General features: G+C 42.9%; 1 protein-coding gene across 4 annotated transcripts in view; it reads right to left on the bottom strand.

Moving 5' to 3' along the window:
• CNTN5 (contactin 5) overlaps nt 1-21437 on the bottom strand; it is a 674545-nt gene that overhangs the window by 354185 nt on the left and 298923 nt on the right. For all 4 annotated transcript variants that reach the window (XM_081001824.1, XM_081001823.1, XM_081001826.1 and 1 more), the window contains exon 3: nt 9649-9779. In XM_081001824.1, coding sequence (XP_080857950.1) covers nt 9649-9703 — 55 coding nt within the window. In that variant the 5' untranslated portion in view covers nt 9704-9779. The remainder of the gene's footprint in view (nt 1-9648; nt 9780-21437) is intronic.

Below are 21437 nucleotides of genomic sequence, written 5' to 3'. Positions count from 1 at the left end.
AACAGCAGGGGGAGCCAGAGCCCCATACAGGCAGAGACAACTACTTCTAGGTTCCCCCTCTTGCCTCTCCCTATTGAGTTCCACAAGGATTGAGAAACTGACAACCAATACCACCTCCAGGCTGGTTGTAAATAAGAGGGCAGGCAGGTGAAGACTGTCTGAAGGCAGGCTGAGGTTCATGGGGTAGTGTGCCATTCCCTCTAATGAACCAGCCCCCACTTGCTGTGTTGCTATATAGAGCCTGGTTCTCAAGGTAACTCTTTTACCTTTGGTGGAGAATGACAGGTTAGCAAGGGGTGCAGGGAAGTGTTTTTGAGCATTCAACAGCAATGCTCAAAGAGCTTCCTGCACATTGTGGAGACAGTGGATAGACAAAAGTTTTTCTTCCTCTCTCTCACTAGAACTCATGGACATTGTATGAAGGAAAGAGGATGAAAACAGATACCCCATTCCAGAAGTGCCACCCCACACTTTGTCTGATACAATGGCTTAAATCAGCTTGGCTCTCTAAAGTAGGCCAAGCTGTGATGTCTTAAGTTCCTGCAACTAGGAATGGCCATAGAAGGATGAAGACATTTTTCAGGGCAGACATACATTTTTCTCCTCTGTATCACTTAGGAAAATGAGACCCAGAGATCCTTGGGAAAGGACCAGAGGACTGTTTTTAGCAGCAGGCTACAGAGTCGAAGGGGTCAGGCTTTATGAATTAAAGCAATGACACCTCAGTGCTAGCCCTGAGCTTGAATGCTATCATTTCGTGGTCTGCGCTGAGATGAAAATGGCCTCGCCTATGGTGAGTTTCAGCTGCACTTCCTCCAGATAAATCCTAGTGGCGTTCAGTACAGATTCCAGTTGACACTTCAGCTCCTTTTGGAAGCTGCTCTAAAAACTCAGCTAAGAAAAGGAAGGGCAGCATTGCAAGAAGCTGGGACTGTGGTTCTAAATGTATCACTCTTCTTTTTATCTAGCTCACCACTGGCTTCCTTTATCTTTCTGTATTAAGTTTAAGCTCCTTTATCAATACAAGACTCTCTCTGTGGTCTTGCTTCACCTCTTCTCATTGCTTTCTCTATATTCTCCCCCTCTTAATCTTCATCCCACTAATACTACTAACCTGTCTAGGGAAAACTCCTTAGGGAGCAATCCTGTACACAGAAGAAGCTGGCACAAAGCAAGCAGGCGTAATTTAAGCTGGTGTAGAGTTACGCCAGAGCCAAACTCCATTCAGCAGCACAGCTACTGCAGACTGAGCTGATCTAAGCCTGAAAGAGGGGAAGCGGGCCTTTACAATTGTGTTTGAGACACACCATCCTTTTCATTGGGTTGACCTAATGTCAATAGGCAAGGAGTACCAGAGGAGGGACGCAGGTGGCGCTGTGGGTTAAACCACAGAGCCTAGGACTTGCTGATCAGAAGGTCGGCAGTTCGAATCCCCGCAACGGGGTGAGCTCCCGTTGCTCAGTCCCTGCTCCTGCCAACCCAGCAGTTCAAAGCACATCAAAGTGCAAGTAGATAAATAGGCACCGCTCTGGCGGGAAGGTAAACGACGTTTCCGTGCGCTGCTCTGGTTTGCCAGAAGCAGCTTAGTCATGCTGGCCACATGACCCAGAAGCTGTACGCCAGCTCTCTCGGCCAATAAAGCGAGATGAGGCACCGCAACCCCAGAGTTGGTCCCTTTAGGTCGGTTACCTTTACCTTTTACCAGAGGGTAGGTCCTGCCACGCTGAAAGATTGACTCTTTTGGTACAATGCCCCCAATATATTTAGGAGAAAATGGCCCTTCCTTTGTCATCACTGAGATCTTGGAGCAGTCACAGATCGGCATAGCCATCCAAGGGTTTGCCAAAACATTGAACACTTTTTAAGGCACATGCCTGGATAGTTCAGTTGGCTAGCACGTGGTGATGATGACGCCAAGGTTGCAGGTTCGATCCCTGTATGGGACAATGGCATATTCCTGCATTGCAGGGGGCTGAATGAAATGATCTTCTATGATTCTGTGATGGCTTGAGGGAGTTTTCCTATCAAGCCTACCTACCCAATGACAGGTGGCCTCATTTCATGAGTGCATTACCCACTGGACTGGGCAGTGTGTGTGTGTAGAAATTTACATAAACTGCATATGCTGGACACAAGAAAAGTGGACAGAAGGAGCAGCAAAAGGCAAAGAAACTGACTCTTGCCTGTTGTGGGAGGCATGCATATTGGATGGGGTTTGGTTAATGACTTTTTGATCCTTTAGGCAACAAATTTCTGCGCTGGCAGGGAACTGCTAAAGATCTGAATACTGCATGTTGGGCAGGTTTTGGGAGGCAATCAGAGGTTCTCCTGTCAGTTGCGCTCCAAGCCTCCAACTTGCCAGATGGAGGGGAAGGGATTTAATAAGAGAGACGGAAATTCTTTTTCCCATCAGCAGCTGTAGGTCAGAATAGCAGGCAGGGTGCTGAAACTTGTGTTAGTTCTACACGTGTTCATCTCTTAAGGGCAATTTTTGTACTGCTGTATAAGTGGCTTGACCGGCTGTTCAGAGGCGGCCTGCTGTTTCCGATTTACAGCATCCAACTCGGGGGGCCCAGAGCAGATGTCTGTACATGAGGATCCTTGGTCTGAAGAAACTGCTGTGTTTATTTAAAAGCCAGGAGTGGAATATAGGGCCAAGAGTAGTAAAGTACATTAATTTTTATACTTTTTTTAAAGACAATTTTATAAGCTTTCTGTCTTTGTTTCTCAATATGATCCTTTTGCATGGTTTTGTATGTACTGTGGTATTTTATGCACTTTGATTTGCTGTCATTTTTATTGATCATAGTTTAGTAAATAATAATAAAAATAAAATAATAATAATAAATTTATTTGCTGTCCATCTGACCGGGTTGCTCCAGCCACTCTGGGTGGCTTCCACCAAATTAAACACATTAAGCACTGTAAAACATCAAAGATTAAAAACTTCCTTATACAGGACTGCCTTCATGTTTTCTAAAAGTCAGATACTTGTTTATTTCTTTGACATCTGATGGGAGGGTGTTTTACAAGGGGAGCCCGACTACTGAAAAGGCCCATTTTTTTTAATTGTTATTGTTAAGAGTGAGTTTCTATTTAATTGCAAGTTGCTCATACTTTGAGAGTCAATTTTATTGTGTGCTGTTATATTCTAACGGACTATAGAATATTACTTTATTTGGTATAATTTGTTTATTTTAAAGTTATGTTTTTACCATGACTTTTTGCATTGGATCAGATTGTTATAAGGTGTGTGATCTTTGTTGTATATTTTGCTGTTTCTTCGGCTTTCAAACCACCTTGGGGATAGTTAAATAGAAAAAGCAGTATACAAATTGAAAGTGAAAATGAAATGAAATTTTCTCTTGTGAGCATTTCTAAATCTCCATCCTATATCTGACTCCTGGCTTTTAACTAAAACACAAGATCTGAAACCTTTAAAAGTTATGGATTTTGCTGATGCTCTGGTAGTTTGGCTTTGTGGGTTATAGAATCATTTTTAGGAATGTTGGGAGCAGCCTTATTCCGAGTCAGACTACCAGCCCATCTTGTTTAGTTTAGTCTACACTGACTAACAGCATCTCCCTGGGAATTTAGACAGGAACCTCTCCTAGTCCTACCTGAGATGTTGCAGACCTTCCAAGTGCCCCTATTTTCCAGGGACAGTCCAGGATTTACAGACGCCATCCCAGTTTCTGATTTGATCCCAGAATGTCCTGCTTTTCCTTAGGATGTCCCTATTTTCATTGGAGAAATGTTGGAGGGTATGGAGTTCTGCGACCCTGAGCCAAGGAGCTAAGTAACTAGACAACCTTTGGCATCTGAAGGCAGCCCTATATAGGGATGTTTTTTAACGTTTAATGTTTTATTATGTTTTTATATATGCTCAAAGCTGCCTAGAGTGCCTGGGCCAACCCAGTCAGAAGGGCAGAGTATAAATAGTAAAAAAAATGTGTTGTTGTTGTTGTTAAATAGGGTGTCGCTATCTTCATCAGAGGGACAAGGGTGGCGCTGTGGGTTAAACCACAGAGCCTAGGGCTTGCCAATCAGAAGGTCGGCGGTTCAAATCCCCGCGACAGGGTGAGCTCCCGTTGCTTGGTCCCTGCTCCTGCCAACCTAGCAGTTCGAAAGCACGTCAGAGTACAAGTAAATAAATAGATACCACTCTGGCGGGAAGGTAAACGGCGTTTCTGTGCGCTGCTCTGGTTCGCCAGAAGCGGCTTAGTCATGCTGGCCACATGACCCGGAAGCTCCCGGCTCCCTCAGCCAATAAAGCAAGATGAGTGCCGCAACCCCAGAATCGGCCGCAACTGGACCTAACGGTCAGGGGTCCCTTTACCTATCTTCATCAGAGAAATGTTGGAGAGTATGATGTTGGGAATTGAACCAGATGTAAGGCAGATGTTCTACCACTGAGTCAAGGCCCTTCTCTCCCTATCAAAAAAGGTCATTTATTATTATTTTAAACATTTTAATCCTGCTACAATGTACAGCAAGATCCAATTGGATTAAGATGCATGAAAGGTGTTTTAAAGCATCACACAACATTTAGAAAAATTAAGGACATATAAAAACTCAGAAACAATGCTTTAAAAAGGAGAAGAAGAGAAAAAATAGTATTAGAAATGCTACTGCTGCCTCTCCCCATATGATCCAACTTGGACCATGTGATCATCATCTGAGGCCCTTCTTCATGTGCCTCCCCTGCAAGAGGTCTGGAGGGCAGCAACACGCAAATGGGCCTTTTCTGCACCACGCAAAAACATTCCTCTTCTCCCAGGCCTTTGGCTAATTAAACAATCTATGGCATATGGGGAGGGGTATTCTCGTTTGTTAATACGTTATGCATTTTTGAGTTTTTATATTGTAAACAGCCCTGGGATCTTTGGATGAAGGACAGTGTGAAATAGAGAAACATGGCCTGCCCGTGTACAGGGGTACCTCGGGTTACATACGCTTCAGGTTACAGACTCCGCTAATCCAGAAATAGTGCTTCAGGTTAAGAACTTTGCTTCAGGATGAGAACAGAAATTGTGCTCTGGCAGCGCGGCAGCAGCGGGAGGCCCCATTAGCTAAAGTGGTGCTTCAGGTTAAGAACAGTTTCAGGTTAAGTACGGATCTCCGGAACGAATTAAGTACTTAACCCGAGGTACCACTGTATTAAGATTCCTGCAAGGATATAATGCAATCAGAAAAAGTTACACAAGGGCCACCTACTTCCTGTTCTGATGTCATCAGGGACAGGAAGTTCTAGGGACTCAAAATGTTATTCAGCCTAGGGTCTCCTAACCTTTTGTTCCTATGCACAATAGAAGAATTTCCCTCCTTTCCCACAAACGTCTCATGACCTCAACATTGAAATTCTGCCTCCAAACATGGCCAGCGATTAGTGTCCACGTCCATCGCACAACAATCCAGAATAGTGCAGTCAAGAATACTGAAAGCTAAAATGCTAAAGCGTCTGGCTTAGTGGACCATGTGGAACGCAAATCGATAGGAGAGAGCATTTTCAGGCAGGCAAGCGTGGTTCAGTGACTGCGGTAACACAACAACACGTGTGTAATTGTAGAGTAATGTGATCAAATGTCAAAAGGGACAAAGCCAACAGTACATTGTTAGAATTACCTTGACAACCAGCCTGATCCCATCAGCTTTGAATTCAATTACGTTTCAGTCAGGAAAAATATATTCCGTCCCACAAAGCCAACATTTTGGCACATTCTAGCATGACCAATAAGAGAGAAGGAGCCGGTGCTATGCAGAAACAGTATAATTTAAGTTTGATTCCTAATGGCAGGGCTTAGTGGGGAATGTTTAATCCACATCCCCCAATAAACCATGCTTACTGCACAAGGCAACAACATTCCTCTTCTCCCAGGTCTTTGGCTACTTAAACTCTGGCCTTAAAACTGTATAGGTGTGTGGGGGTGTGTATTGTTTTGTTTGCTACTGTGTTATGTATTTTTGTGTTTTTATATTGTAAACTGCCTTGTGATTCTTGCATGAAGTAGAGAAATAGTAATAGTAATAATAATAATAATAATGATAATAATAATAATATCCCTTTAAATTTCCAGAATATCAGCAAATGCTGCCATTCCCTACCATGGGACATAGTAAAAACATTACAGCAAAAGCAAAGTCTGTCCTCCATTCTCCTTGACACAGTTCTCCGAAGGCGTTTCTAACCCCTTCAGGGATCTATGAACTATATAAACCTACCCACTGAAAGTTCTCTGCCTGTCATCATGATGGGCATTGCGTGTGTGTAAATATATGCACACACATGCATTTACACACAATATCTTCATATTTAAAAAACGATGTATAATAAGCATATTGCTATTCTCAAAGCAGGAAGATATAACAAAATATACATAGACATAGCTATATAAACACTTATGTATCAGGTATCGCTTTTGAATTTATTTTCCAGTAGCTGGATATTTTTCTTGAGTCTTCGTATATTAGTACATCACAAAAGGGTTGTATCCTTCTCCTCCCTTTTCTCCCCTGTGCCCTCTGTGTGCTCTGAATGGTCCCCTACCCTTCACAACCAGACAACCATTTTGAGGGTTTGCAAGGCATAGCTGTCAACATTTCCCTTTTTTAAAGGGAAATTCCCTTATTCCGAATAGAATTCCTCGCAAGAAAAGGGAAAAGTTTGCAAGGGCTTGGAGGGGACAGGAGCAGGAGAGGAAGCTCAGTTGTATGAGAGGATCTACAGCAGTTCCCCAACAGCTGATAAGACCAAGACTTTTGCCATTTTTTATTATAAGTCAACTGTCAGTTTGCATTTCTTAGTGCAGAAAGAATTGATCTGATGTGTAGAGATCTTTCCTATTCTACTTAATTCAAGAGGGTTCTGGAAGCTTCTCTGTGTGAAAGAAACAAGCAGAAGATTCATGATGTTTGGGTTATACTTTCAGAGAAGCTGAGTACAGCTGGCTTAAACTGGTTCTCTTATCTCTTTCAGTCAAGGTCATGCTGACTATAATAATAGGCCAGAAGGAGCCTGGGGTTCACTTTCTCTTTCCATCTCTCTTCTGGTGTGGTGTTCTGTACATAGTATGCTTAGTGTTAAGGTTTAGACTTATTATAAGTTATTGTAAGTTTAAGTTAAGTCTGCTGCAACTGAATTTCTTATAAACAGTGCCAGTTCTGAATGTATTGGATTTGTGACCATTATGCTCATTTCAGTAGCAGTAAAGCTCTGCTGGATGAAATATTAATTGTTTCTGCTCTATTTTGGGGGAATCCTGCAACGTGTTTACGTTTTTACTCTGCCAAATATACGTTGGGATCTGTTCTGGGTTAATACTGAGTAGAATTTCAGTGACATCAACATGGCTGCGGTTGCCATTTGTGTGGCTAGTGGAACATTCCTAGGTACAGAAAGCTGACATAACTTACATTGGCTTATGTTCCCCCTATTCCAAACTCAGCTCCAGAGGAATTTGACTTGTGCCACTCTTTTTATCAGCTAAGTTCCACCGAGTTGTTAGGTCATGAGACCAAGCTGAAAGGGGTGTAGATTACTTGTGCCTCTCCTCGCTTTGTGCCACCTGCCACACCCCTAGACTCCATCAAATGATTGGCAGGTGATTGACAGCCCCACCCACCTCTCAAATTTGCTCCTTGAGGCTAGGATCTGATAAGGATCTGTCTCGCAGAACCAAAAGAGGTTCTCATCCACCGTTTCATAAGGAAGGCTATATTTCCAGTCGTTGCATAACAGATAGCAAGGCATAGTGCAGCAAATTACCTCATGCAAATGTTCAAAATGCGAACGCCATTTGTTGGGGTAAATGTAATGCGCAGTAACACTGAAGCAAACATTATTTTTATACAATAATCTTCTTTAGCAAAGCTGCAATAAATCTGGGGATCTAGTCAATGAATTAAATGGGATAACACAGACCTCAGTGAATACCTGGCATGAATCAATAGGAATTGCAAACTAAAAGGCAGAACAGGTATTTAATTTTAAACAGCATTCCTAGTTGACTGACTAATGCTTCCTGTGTTTTGTGATTCTTCAAAATAATACTCTGATTAGCATTTCATTTCAAATGCTGTGCAATATTGTTTTGTAATGCTAATTCCGTTTCTCTCTTTTTTTGACGGTTTACATTTCAAAGGGGCTGTGTCGCCTCCGCTGTATATGGAGTGCAGCCGCTGATAACAATATATGGAATTTCTCAGCCTTAAAAATAAATGATTATGGGCCAAACTACAAGAAACATTGGAGACCCATGATGGAATTGCCTAATACTTAGCTATTTTTAGCTTAGCCCGTGACCTAAGCATATACCACTGATTTAACCTTCTTTCTGCCTGCATGTTTGGGCCCTATCAGAAATGCTTTGTAGAATACAACTGATAAGGCCATACAAAACATCAGCAGCGGTAATGTATTGTGCTGATCAGTCAAAACATTTATTCCCACTTGTGTAATAAATAGGCATGCATCTAGTTACTAAGTTAAAAACAGGTGTGCGCGAGGATGAGGAGGTAATGAGCAGGAAGGAAGGAACTCTGACAGGATAGAAGTTTGAGGAAACTTCAGGAAGCATTGAGACCCAAGTCTCCAGGTTGCATACCTGTGGAACACATCACTTCATTTGAATACGTAAACTACTACAGACATCCAACATGCTCCAAAACTGGCCATAAACATTACACTTATCATATGCATATGAGAGACAGGCCCTGTGAAGTACTATATTTCTGCAGCTTAATTCTATAAGTATTAATACCTGAGTATTTTTATACAGTTATATGCATCTGTTGCATTATCTGTTTAAGACAGTAGTACTACCCCTTGGGTGGGGCAGTGGGGTTACCTAGCGGGGCGCTAAGAGGCAACTGGGTGGCAGAGGTGTACATGACTATCAGACTTTGAAAAGCTGGTATCACTGGATGAGGTTCCTCAATTTTGTTGATTTAATTAAGCTAAGTAGTATTAATTGGATTTTGAATAAAGTTCTAATTAATTTTTAACTGCTTTGAATTGTTCTGTCATCTTAGTGGGTCGTGCAAAATGCTATTCTGAATAATGCTTTTGATAGGGTAGGGAGGGGGGACTGGGCATGTATTTATAGAACCAAGGGGGCTGTGGCCCCCTCAGAGTTTGGGAAACACAGGTTTATGTGCCTGCTACTTTAGTTAATGTGGGATATGCGTAGAATATTACACTCCATTATAATAATGCATATTAAACATGATAACTGTTTAGGTTTTATTTACCAAACGAGTTCTCCAATTCATGGAGTTAGATAAGAATTAGGAGGGGGGGAAATCCATAAATATATGATTGACACTGAGATTTTCAGAAAGCTCGATCCCTGGAGAAGACAGTAGAGGGGACATTATTATCCAGATTCCTGCATCCCATACTTCTATCCCTACACTAGTTTCCTTGATTGTTGCTTGCCATTGGCAACTTTGTGCTCATGTTTGCTGTTATGTCTGTGGCTAATAAAGTAACTTCTTTAATTGCACCCTGTTCAATAACTTCTGTTATTTTGATTTCATATCTGATGTACCCACCCTCTCTCCCCAGCCTAGGGATTGCTTGGTGGATAACCGAGGGGATAGAGATGAAATGAAATACATAACACGGCAGTGTAAGAGTTTTGTACTTACCTGTAAGACAGCTGGTGAGTGACAGAAGCAGGGTGAGTTTCCATGACGACGGCATCTCTCGCCTCGAAGGTCTTATGCCTCCCGTTTGTGTGATTGTTAGCAGCTCGGAGGTTCCTTCATTAAAACGCAGCCTGGTGAAGCAAAACACAGCTCATTGATAAGGATGTTGTCTTCCTTTTTTCTTTGCAAAATGATCACATGCACAAAGAGCCGGCTGCTCCTGCAAGAGTGATGCAGTCCTTAACTTGAGCCAGGGTGGTGAAGTGGATTAGAGTGTAGGACTAAAGGTAAAGGAGCCCTGGACAATTAACTCCAGTCAAAGGAGACTATGGGGTTGTGGCGCTCTTCTCGCTTTCAGGCCAAGGGAGCCGGCATTTGTCCACAGACCGCTTTCCAGGTCATGTGGCCAGCATGACTAAACCGCTTCTGGCACAATGGGACACTGTGAAGGAAACCAGAGCACACGGAAATGCCGTTTACCTTCCCGCCACAGCGGTACCTATTTATCTACTTGCACTTTGGCGTGCTTTCAAACTGCTAGGATGGCAGGAGCTGGGACAGAGCAACAGGAGCTCACCCCATTGTGGGGATTCGAACCGCCAACCTTCCGATCAGCAAGCCCAAGAGGCCCAGTGGTTTAGACCACAGCCCCCCCCCCCAAGTGTCAGACTAGGACCTGGGAGACCAGGGTTCAAATCCCCACTCAGCCACAAAATTAAAAGTCGGCCTCAGGACCACCTCAGACTCTTAGTCTGACCCACCTCATAGGAGGATAAAATGGGGTTGGGTTGGGTGTGGAGAACCATGCATGCCACTTTAAGCTCCTTGGAAGAAAGACTGGATAAAAAGTAATAAAAAAAAATAAGATAATGAAGATGAGCAGCCTGCAGAGAGCCATTTGATAACAATCAGAAAGAAGGCCTATTCTGTGGTGGTGCCCACTCTCTGGAATACTCTTCTCTCAGAAACAAGGAACCCAGCAACGTTTTAGTGCATGTTGAAAACTATTATTATTATTATTAGTCATGACTTTGGCTGGCCATTGCTGTCCGCCACTGTAGAATTTAAGGTTTTTTGATTGCATGATTGTTCCAGTGCTTTTTTTTCTGAGGGGATGCAGGGGTTGGCATACCCCTAAACATTTTGTGAATCTAAGTTTGGCCTCATTGAGGGGTGATATTTCAATATGAGTAGGAAAATGAGAGTACCCCCTAAACATTTTTTTTGGGGGGGAAACCACTGAATTGTTCTATTTGGAGGTGGTGGTGGTATTTAAGAAAAATGGTAAAAAATAATATAATTACAAAATAAAGAAAAATGTTCATTTGTAAGTAATTTCATATTATGTACACACACACACACACACACACACACACACACACACACCAATTATGGCTTTGAAAGCATTATATATAATCTTAGGCCACACCATAACTTAATAGTATTTAGCTTATACAATAATGTAATTACTATTACATTTTAAGCAGAACACCCAATTTATATGAGTGAAAATAATACGCAAGGTTGAACAATGACTTGGTATTTTACATTACAATAATTAACAAATGAACTATTGCACTGCATATTTTTTTTGTACACCACCCTGAGTTGCCTGCCTAACAGGTGGAACATAAATATTGTGATGAGTAAGTCAAAATAAATATGAAAAATAAACTTATTTATTTAAGGCACTTACTGAAGAAGATGAGTAAAAATCACCACAGACTTTTGTCCCTTCCCCAGTTGCCTCAGAATATTACAGGTGCATCTTTAAACCAACCCCCCATCCCCCATATTTGCTAGAGTCTGGTCCACAGGATGGAACCACTTTGGGCAGCAGGTGGGAGGTATCAAGTTTTAAATGTTCTCAGGAACTTCATTTATGTGTCTATTTAATTCTGTTTATGAATCACTTTACATAAAATATCTCAAAGCAATTAAAAATAAAAACATCAATTATAAAACAATTATCATATGTAAAATCAATTGAACAATTTCATCTATCTGTCTGTCTGTCTCTCTCCAAATCCGATAGAGATTTGGTATAATAATAATATTTTTAAAACTCCACTTAAAAGGATGTTGAAAAGGTATTCAACAGGTTCCAACAAACAAGACTCGTCAGATATGTAACAAGAGGGAGTTCCGAAGGCAAATGATGCAAAGGGCATATGAAGGAGTTAGGTTCTAGATCAGGTGAGCTCTGCTCGTGTTTTTGGTGGAGCAGAACAGTTTAAAAAATGGGAGGCTCTCCCTGCAATCTAAATGATAACTGCCATTTTCAGCACTTGGAATTGCACCGTTACATTCTCACTGTAACCTGCTGCATGAAAGATCTCCTGTGCCTATACAGGCCTGTAAGATCACTTAGATCATCTGGGGAAAACCTACTCATGGCACCGCAGCCTACAGAATATCAGAAGGTGGTAACTCCCCAAACAGTTGCCTCTGTACTGCAGAATGCACTTCCCTTTGCCATATGTGAAGCAGCACATATCAGTTGCTCCTGACGTCTTGTAAAGATGTGCTTTTTCCCTATGCTTTTCCCCTGACTGGATATGAACCCCGTTGATGTGTTTGAATTCTTTGAATCAATTGAAATTTGCTTTTATACTATGGAGTTTTTGTTTGCTTGCTTGTTTGATGTTGTATTTTAGTTTTAATGGTATTGGTTTTTTGTTCTTATGTTGTGCACCCCTTCGAGATTTTAACCATCTTAAGTGGTTAGCAGCGCTTTTAAGCAAATCAAAGTGTGTACTGATTTCATTAAAATTTTTGTGAGTTCCTGTGAAATCCAGGACCCTCCCATCTTTGTTTTGCCTTTGGTTTGGGCTGAAATTTGGTGGAAATCTCTCTGAAACGTCTGTCTATCAACCCCCAAGTGTATCGATCACGACACGATGCCAGCCACCATGTAGTCTCTAGCAGTGACAAGTAGATTAGCTCCCTTCCCAGCAGCCTCAGCTGGGCCTATTGACTGGGCATTTATGGGTAATGTCTCCTACACCATGGAATAGACGCTGATGACTAGCTAGTCAAGTGACTTTGCACACACATTGTGCCTGCAGCTTATCTACGTTTCTGGAGGGATCTCTCCTCTGTTAAATATTGATGCCACCCAACTCTGTTTTTCACTTCTGTGATAATCTGTGACACTCCTCCTCCCCAGGCTAGTGAGTTCTCTCTCTTTGTGACTATTATGCTGGCCAAGCCACATTTTGATGAGGAAATAAGTATTTTCTATGAATATTTAAGTTTCTCAGGGTTGACTTCCTTTCTCCTACTCCAGCATGCGGGAACATGCACAATGACACAAGGATTATGAATTTTGTAATATTCTGATGCTATTGGTATAGCCGCAAAGGAAGGCTCACCCACACTTCTGCTTTTCCCATGCCTAGAAGGCATGGGTCCAAACAGCTTTCAGCTCGCCCCAGGCTTTCTAGACACGGGTTTGAGTGGTTGTGCCCTTGCTCCGCCACTTCCCCCACGAATTCCCAGTCTTTAGTGAGAAATAGGAGCAAACAGCAATCTGGAGCAAACCTGATTAATGTTTGCTCCAATTCAGCAGTAAAGATTGGATTTCCTTGGAGAAAAGTGATGGAAAACAAGAAGGTCTGGATGAGCCCTGACAGACAAGTAAGATCTGTAACCAAACTTGGATGGCTTTGAAAGAGGATTGGACAAATTCACGGAGGATAAGTGTCAGGAATGAGCCAGCTCCCAGGCAAGGGTTGCAGCCAACTGAAGAAAGCAGCCAGGAACAGAGAGGGTTAACTGCCATGCAGGATGAGCATCGGCTAGTGCCAACTCCCCCTCCCCTTGGAATGCCGGTTGATAAGGGAATGGCTGACAGCAGGCTTCAAAGCTCGCCAGAAGCACAAACAGGTGGGAAAGAGTTAAGAGACAGCCTCTCAGGGAATGGGGAAGAGACGGGAGCTAACCCACTCAGTCCGAGGTCTCGGCAAATGGGAGGGCTGCAAGATAGGAAGCAAATTAAAAGACGTATGGAGCGAAAGTTCAGTTGCTACCAGGAGCAGTCTTCAGAAGGGTCATCTTGATTGATGATGGCGGAGGCTGTGCTAAAGCCATCTGGAGTTATCTGTTTGTTTTGACAATAAAGCATCCTTTTTAATTACTGTATTTTTCCATGTACAGTATAAGAGGAGGTTTTTCTCCTAAAAAATTGTCAAAAATTGGGGGGCGTCTTATACACGGATACATCTCCCCCCATTTTCTTAAATCTGAGTCCCCCAAAATAGGGGGCATCGTATACATGGGGGCGTCTTATAGACGGAAAAATACAGTAACTACGCTCACTGTGTTATCAAGCCGGGTACTGGACTCCTGACAATAAGTCTATTGATGGCCATGCTCTGCCTTCAAGGTCAGAGGCAATGATGCTTCTGAATACTAGCTCTTGGAAACTGCAAGAGGGCAGAATGCTCTTGTGCTCAGGTCCTTCTTGGTGGTTTTGCAGGACTAGATGGGTCATTGGCCTGATTCAGCAGGCTCCTCTTATCTCTTTAAAATGTTGGAGTATGGAATGATCCTGTTCAGTGTTCCTGACAGGCAGCCATGCCTTATTCAGGATACATCATTCCACTGCGTGCTCTCTCTCTCTTTCTCTCTCTCTCTCTCTCATTTTCCCATTCGTGGCTCCTCAGAAATAAGAGAATCGGGCAATATGAACCAACCACAGTGTCAGAACATTTTTAAAAATATGAAGCTAGCAGTGATAAGGTGAAAAACAGATCACAATCCCTCAGAGAGGAGGGATTTTCCACATGTGTTGCTAGCCATCTGCCTAGAGAATACCATTAGCTTGTCATTAACAAATGAATCTTCAGATCTTTGGCCTCTTTTCTGAGAGACCCAACGCTGGTGAGCAACAACAATCCACCAGCACAGAGGGCATTTTGGCATTTATTTTCATATTTCAGATATTGTTTGGTATATTTAGACAGAGGAATAGCTCAAATGCTGTTCAAATTTCTCTCTCTCTCTCTCTCTCTCTCTCTCTCTCTATATATATATATATATATATTGGGAAATTTCCAAGTTGTTAGTGCAAGAATTGCAGTGGTCACTTAGAAGTTGGTAGTTTTTGATTATAAAAAATGCCTTCTGTGTACTATACAAATATTTATTTACTCCTTTCAAATGGGGGATTGAAATTACCCAGACCTGCTCTGCCACCTCTCCTTTTTTCCACACTCACTTGACATTTCTCTGCCATTTCAGATTCTTGCCAGAACTGCAGTAGATGTCCAGCTTAAAAAAATAAAATAAATGACTTACAAGCTACTATGTATTTCCTCCTAGTTTTCCTAGATATTTTTTACACCACATTTTTCTCTATGGAGTACACAAGAGGCAGTGCATTAAGAAATTATTCTGTGGGTTTACTCTGAGTAGGACTAGAATAGGCAACAACCTAAATGGTAAAACTGTTCCTGCAGTGTATCACTTCAGACCCTCTGAAATATCTATATTCCAGGCACAGGCCCTGATTTAGAGAAGCTATACCCCACACATCTCATTGGGTTGCCCTAGCCACTCTGGGCAGCTTCCAACATACATAAAAACATAATAAAACATTAAACATTCAAAAAGCTTCCCTATACAGGGCTGTCTTCAGATGGTTCAGGGGTTGGAAAACTCTATACCCTCCAACATTTCTCCAATGAAAATAGGGACATCCTAAGGAAATCGGGACATTTCGGGATCAGATCCAGAAACCAGGACAGCTTCTCTAAACCAGGGACATCCCTGGAAAATAGGGACACTTTGAGGCTCTGAAGTGGTACAGTGCAGGAACAGTGTTACCACTTTATCTGCCACCGAGATTGAAGTAAGTGTGTGCTTTTAAGAAGGCATGAATACCTATCACTAAACATTTTACTTAAAAAGCAGCGAAAGATTCTTGTCAGCAGATTCCATGGTAATTATTTTTCTCCCCCAAGGATTTCGTTTTTTGAACATAGGCGGTATGCTCTTATCTTACCAAGGATTTCGGAATTAACGCCCACCCCCTCCCTCACAAAACACACACCTCCAAAAACACCGCTTCACAAAATATTTCAACCTTAACCACTTAGAAACTTGCTTTGGAGCTATGCCCTGTCACTCAAATCCTGCTTTAATTGGGGTTTATACGGCACTTTCAGCTGAATAGCCACTTCCAAAGTATCAGAAGTAACTATGAAGTTTTGCATATAAATTCAAACCCCGACACATTAAATCAGGTCTGCCTGGGACAGGCTCAGTGGCCTGGCTGGTGGAGTAATACAAGCAGAAAAGTTAGGATACCCCAAGGATATTAAGTTTTATGGATTTCTTTTGCATAATAATAGGATTCGAATGAGCTCTGAAGCCCCCTTCTTACTTGTTAAAAGGAGAAATGGCATATCTATTAAACTTTTTTTAACCCATTTTTATTCTTATCACTTTACACTGGAGCGGGCAGCTTCATGGAATCAGCCCTTTTAGATGAGGAGGACATAAAATGTGCCTGCCGGCGGTTGAAGAGGGATCGTCATCTGCAACTCAAACGCAGCAAGTAATTTGAGACAAAAGACATTTGTGCTGGAAATGTAGTCCCTTTCTGTCTTGCAGGTTATCGGAAAGGCGAACTTTTGGTGCCAGGGCTGGCCAGCAGGTTTCTCTCCCAAAAATGTTCCAAAAGTTTATTTTGCACCTGCTATAAAAAGATGCAAAATCATTGGGGGGGGAGTATAAATTAAGGGGGTGCATTTGCACCTCTCGTGTTACTGAGCTGCATCGGATGCCTAGTTTTTGCACCACCCGGCAGGCTGCATGTACTCTGCACCACTGTGATTGGACCCCTCCTGCAGATGATGTTGAACTCTAGCTTCCATCAGCCCCAGCCATCACAGCCAATTGTGAGTGATGATGGGAGTCAACATCTGGAGAGCCACAATTTCCCCATATCTGCTGTATCTTCATGCTTACATTCTGTACATGAAATGTTTTAGTGGGCTAGATTCCCACAGAGCTTTTAAAATTACATCACATAGAATTATAGAATTGAAGAGTTGGAATATGCAGCTGTCCCTTACAGGGATTGAACCTGCAACCTTGGTGTTATCAGCAGTGTTCGAAACTGAGATATGAAAGCTAGGAGCTAAATGGCACCTTAAGACTAGGTTATGGCCACATCAACGGAATGTCCTGGTGCACTTTTTTATAACAAGATTACAGAGCTGAAAATGAATGAACTGCAGCTAAAATATTATGTTCGTTATTCACATGGTCTAGTAGTCCTTCCCCTGCCCACCCTGGTAATATTCTCAAGAAGGTCTCTTCTCCAGTCTTCAGAAAGTAGCTAGAAGTGGGGAGGCAGAAAAAGGTCATCCTTCCCTTCCACTCTGAAGTTTTAATCTGAAATCTTAGGCTCAGACACTGCTTGCACTAATGAAATTCCCTGTCGCAAAATGCGCCTAGAACAATGGGAGTTTTGAACACTGGTTATCAGCACCATGCTCTAAGCAACTGAGCTCTTCAGACTCATGTGTATAATAAAATATGATTATACATCTTGCTTCTTGAATTTAACTCTCCTTTATCAGTCTTTTCAACTTTCACTAGGAATAAATATGTTTCAAAGTGGGTAAACGGTTCCTGCTAGTCTGCATCCTTCTCTCCTCTTGGTTTGGTTTTTGAGCCAAACGAGACATTTATTTTATTATGTAGCACACAGCTAAATAGCTTGCATTTTCCTTAAGTAACTAAAGGCACAGGGGAGACCAATTTTTACTGGGAAGACATCACGAGAGGAGGGATTATCGCTTCACCACCACCCAGCAATTGGACTTGAGATTCTCCCTGTGTAGCTAGACACCTTAGGGGGAAAATTCCCATTGGCACCAATTGAGCTTGCCTACTTTTTCAAAACGTATTAGAGACTGATTTAATGAGAGTCTGTATCTGCATGTGAATGTATGCGTGCTATACCCTATGTACCATGTTCATGCACACAAACATTATTACAGAATCCTGGATAGATTGAATAGCTTGCAGTTTTCTGACTGCTTTCTATGTAGATCAATTCATATGTAAATAAAACTCTAGTCTACATGAATGTTTACTCATACGAGATTGTGTTAGGCCCAAGAGGCTATTCCACAATAGTTAGGCACATTGTCAGCTGCATACATGCACTTATATACAGATGAGTAAATTCATAGTAATCTCAGTTGACAAGAGAGACAATCTATAAACACACACACACACACACACACACACACACAAAAACGTCCATTTTTTGTTCACGGCAATAATTATGGGAGAGCACTGCCGATTATAATTCCCCAGCAGTGAAGGCTTCATGGTTGCATTTACAACATGTTAACTCAAACACTTTGCAACAGCTTATTCATATTTTAGCTTTATAACCTATACCCAGCCTTTCCCCAAGGGTTCACAGCGGATAACAGTCTTCATAAAATGTGATTAAACACAGCATATAAAAAGGTACAAAAAAGCCTTGCTCGTTCAGCCCAGGCTTTGCAGGGGGGTGGGTAGGGGAGAGAAGAAACAAATGCTCAAGTCACTTACGCTGCAATTCTATGGTCCTTAAGGAGTCTCTGAAGTTGGAAAAGGTCTATCCTCGGAAAGGGAGATTCAACCTCATACACCTCCCAATGAAGGAATAGGCAAAAAAAGGAAGTGTTCCATGGGTGTGTTTGAAGTATGCTGACATCCTATTCCATGGACTTTGGAATGGGGAACAAGCTATATCAATTCAGACCCTCCAAGTGTCCCTATTTTTCAGGGACAGTCCCAGATTTACAGAAGTCATCCTGGTTTCCGATTTGATCCTGTAACAACCAGTGTTTCCTTGGGTTTCCCTATTTTCATCAGAGAAATGTTGGAAAGTATGGCATTATGTGACCCCCAAGCTAAAGAGATAAAGTAAACATAAAACCAATAGAAGACACCTGAAGGGAGTCCTGTATAGAATTTTTTTAAAAAATGTTTAATGTTTTATTATATGTTGGAAGACACCCAGAGTGGTTGGACCAACCCGGTCAAATGGGTATATATAATAAATTTGTTATTGTTATTATTCAAGACATCCCTATTTTCATCGGAGAAATGTTGGAGGGTATGCAGCCCTAAAGCTGGTGTACTTACTTTCCCTCTCAGCGATTTTTCTGGGAAAACTATAGGATGAAAAAAAGAAAGATGGAACAGGAAATGAAGGAAGTGGAATGCCTCTCCCATATTTTCTATTCTGCTGGTGTAAGCCAGGCAGAGAATTAGAAAAGGTATTTTATCTTCCTTTGGCCTATAAAGGACAATTCCACCAACTGATATCAGTGACAATCTTCATCTTCATTGACTGAAAAATTTTGCCCAACTCCCAACCCCCGGGAATGAGGGAGGAATGTTCATGGTCTACTTTTCACAGAGGGCTGACCCAATTTGATACCCCTGAGTTTGCTTGTGGATGCAAATGCAGCTCCCGGTTGGATTATGACTTTCTCGGGGTTTTGTGATGTAGTTTTGGCATGGAAAAAGTGCACACAAGCATACACATTTTACATAAAATATGCATATACAATGCATGCAAAATGCACCATTTACAGATGAACGCATTGAAAAGTCTGGATTTATGTTTTAAAAGTACAATTTTTGTACAGTTGAGCACCAGTGAGACTGAAACATGACAGAATTAGCTGCTCAGCCTATCCTTACCCACCCCGTCCAAAAGTTATATGGATCTCTCCTTATTTTGACTCCGTTACAACCAGAGATGAAATATTTACATATGGGGGGGTCATGTTTAGTGAAAGCAGTTTTGTATTGTTAATTTGAATTGTTAATGAATTTCAGAAGATGGAGCTATCTGGGAGGGGGAGGGTTGAGGGGGGAGAATAATACCATTAGTACTTTTGCAATAAAATGTATTAGCAAATTTTGCAACCAGTCAAATAAAAGCGAAATTACACTAAGCAAATTGTAAGCAGCAAGATGGCTTGTAGGATTGACTGCTGCCCGAAGGGGCGAGCATTTAGTTAGCATTTTGCTAATAACATCTCTTTTGTAAAAAGAGCTATTTTCTATGTTTGTTAATTTATTATTAAGAACAACGTGAGGGTCCTAGGCTTTCCAGCAAAAATGCCATTTCTGAGCCCTCAAATATTTATATATTTTTATGGGTTTATAATGAATCATCTGGGTGCTGTATGATAAAATATAACACAAAATTAATAATGCTAAAATTCAACACTAAAATCCAAAGCCAGCACGCAAGAACAAAACATTTGCCAGCAGATCATAATAAGAGCTGTGTCTTCCTATATACATAAAAATGTAAGGCTGTCATCGTGCTGCAGTTTGAATGGCTGCCATTAGGCGGCCACCGCAACTGCAACATGACCAGCGTTAGGAAGGTGGGAAGCAGTGCGGGTGGAAGGCGGCTCAGGCAAGCTGTTTAATGGGAGAGGTGCTATGAAATGCCTCCCTTCTATGAAAAACAGCTGCAGCAAGCTTTGGTGGACAGGGGGAGGCGCTTCACACAGTGGTTTAGAAAGCCGCTATATGAAGTGCCCACAGTGGGTGGTGCTTGGCGTATGCTCTGGGGGGGATAGGCAAAGAGGTGAATGAGGTGTAAAGAGAAGGGGATTGGCCAGATGGGTGGGAAGGATAGGCTGGCAAGGGGAACAAGCAGGGGCAACAGCCCCTGCTAAAAATAAAAGAAGTGCTGTGCTGGATTAGGCCAAAGGCCCATCCAGGGCAGTCTTAAGCATATGCGGCGCCGGGGTGCAAAGATCCGCCCGGTGCCCTCTCCCCCAGGTTGCCCAGAGTTGTCAACCTTTTTGGGGGGGGACCCCAAAGTTGTTGACCTTTGTTGGGGCAGGGCGGTGAGGCGCGCACAGCAAAGCTGGCCTGGCCAGCAGCCTCAGCATCAACAGAGGAGCTTGAGGCAGCGGCAGCAGCAGAGCAAGGGCGGGGCCGGGCTCCTGGGGGGGGGCAAGCAGAGCCCAGTGCACCAACAGTCAAGCCCGAGGCAGCAGTGGTGGCAATGATGACCAAGCGAAGCCAGGCGCCTCATGTGAGCAGCGTGCGCTGGGTGGGCCTCTTGATGGCCCGCCAATCCCAGGCACGCAGGAGGGTGGAGCCGGCCGACTGCCTCAGTGCCTCGCTTGCCCGCAGCAGATCTGTGGCGCTCCGATGGGCTCTACTCCAATCGGCAGTGGCTGCTGGCTCTTCCCAACCCTCAGACTCCAAATATCAGCCCTGGACTCTTGGCCTGGCGCCCTTGAGAGCCCAGCGCCCGGCTGCCCCGCACCCCTAGCACCTATGGGTGGCTAAGACGGCCCTGGGCACATCTAGTGCAGCATCTTCTCCTCACAGTGGCCAACCAGATGCCTCTGGGAAGCTTGCAAGCAGGACTGAAGTGCAACAGAGCTCTCCCCAGTTCTGATTCACAGCAAATGGTATTCAGGGAGGCAGAACATTTGAGATATGATCTGCTTTACATCTTTTCTGCCATTCCTCCTGCAGTGTGACATGCAATTCCCTCTCCCTAAAGTAGTATCTAGGGACGCGGGTGGCGCTGTGGGCTAAACCACAGAGCCTAGGACTTGCCGATCAGAAGGTCGGTGGTTCAAATCCCCACCATGGGTTGAGCTCCCATTGCTCGGTCCCTGCTCCTGCCAACCTAGCAGTTTGAAAGCACCTCAAAGTGCAAGTAGATAAATAGGTACCGCTCTGGCGGGAAGGTAAACGGCGTTTCTGTGTGCTGCTCTGGTTTGCCA

This window comes from Podarcis pityusensis, assembly GCF_964106645.2.
Source record: "Podarcis pityusensis genome assembly, chromosome: 4".
Classification (NCBI taxonomy): Eukaryota; Metazoa; Chordata; class Lepidosauria; order Squamata; family Lacertidae; genus Podarcis; species Podarcis pityusensis.
This window is presented reverse-complemented; position numbering and strand designations above follow the sequence as displayed.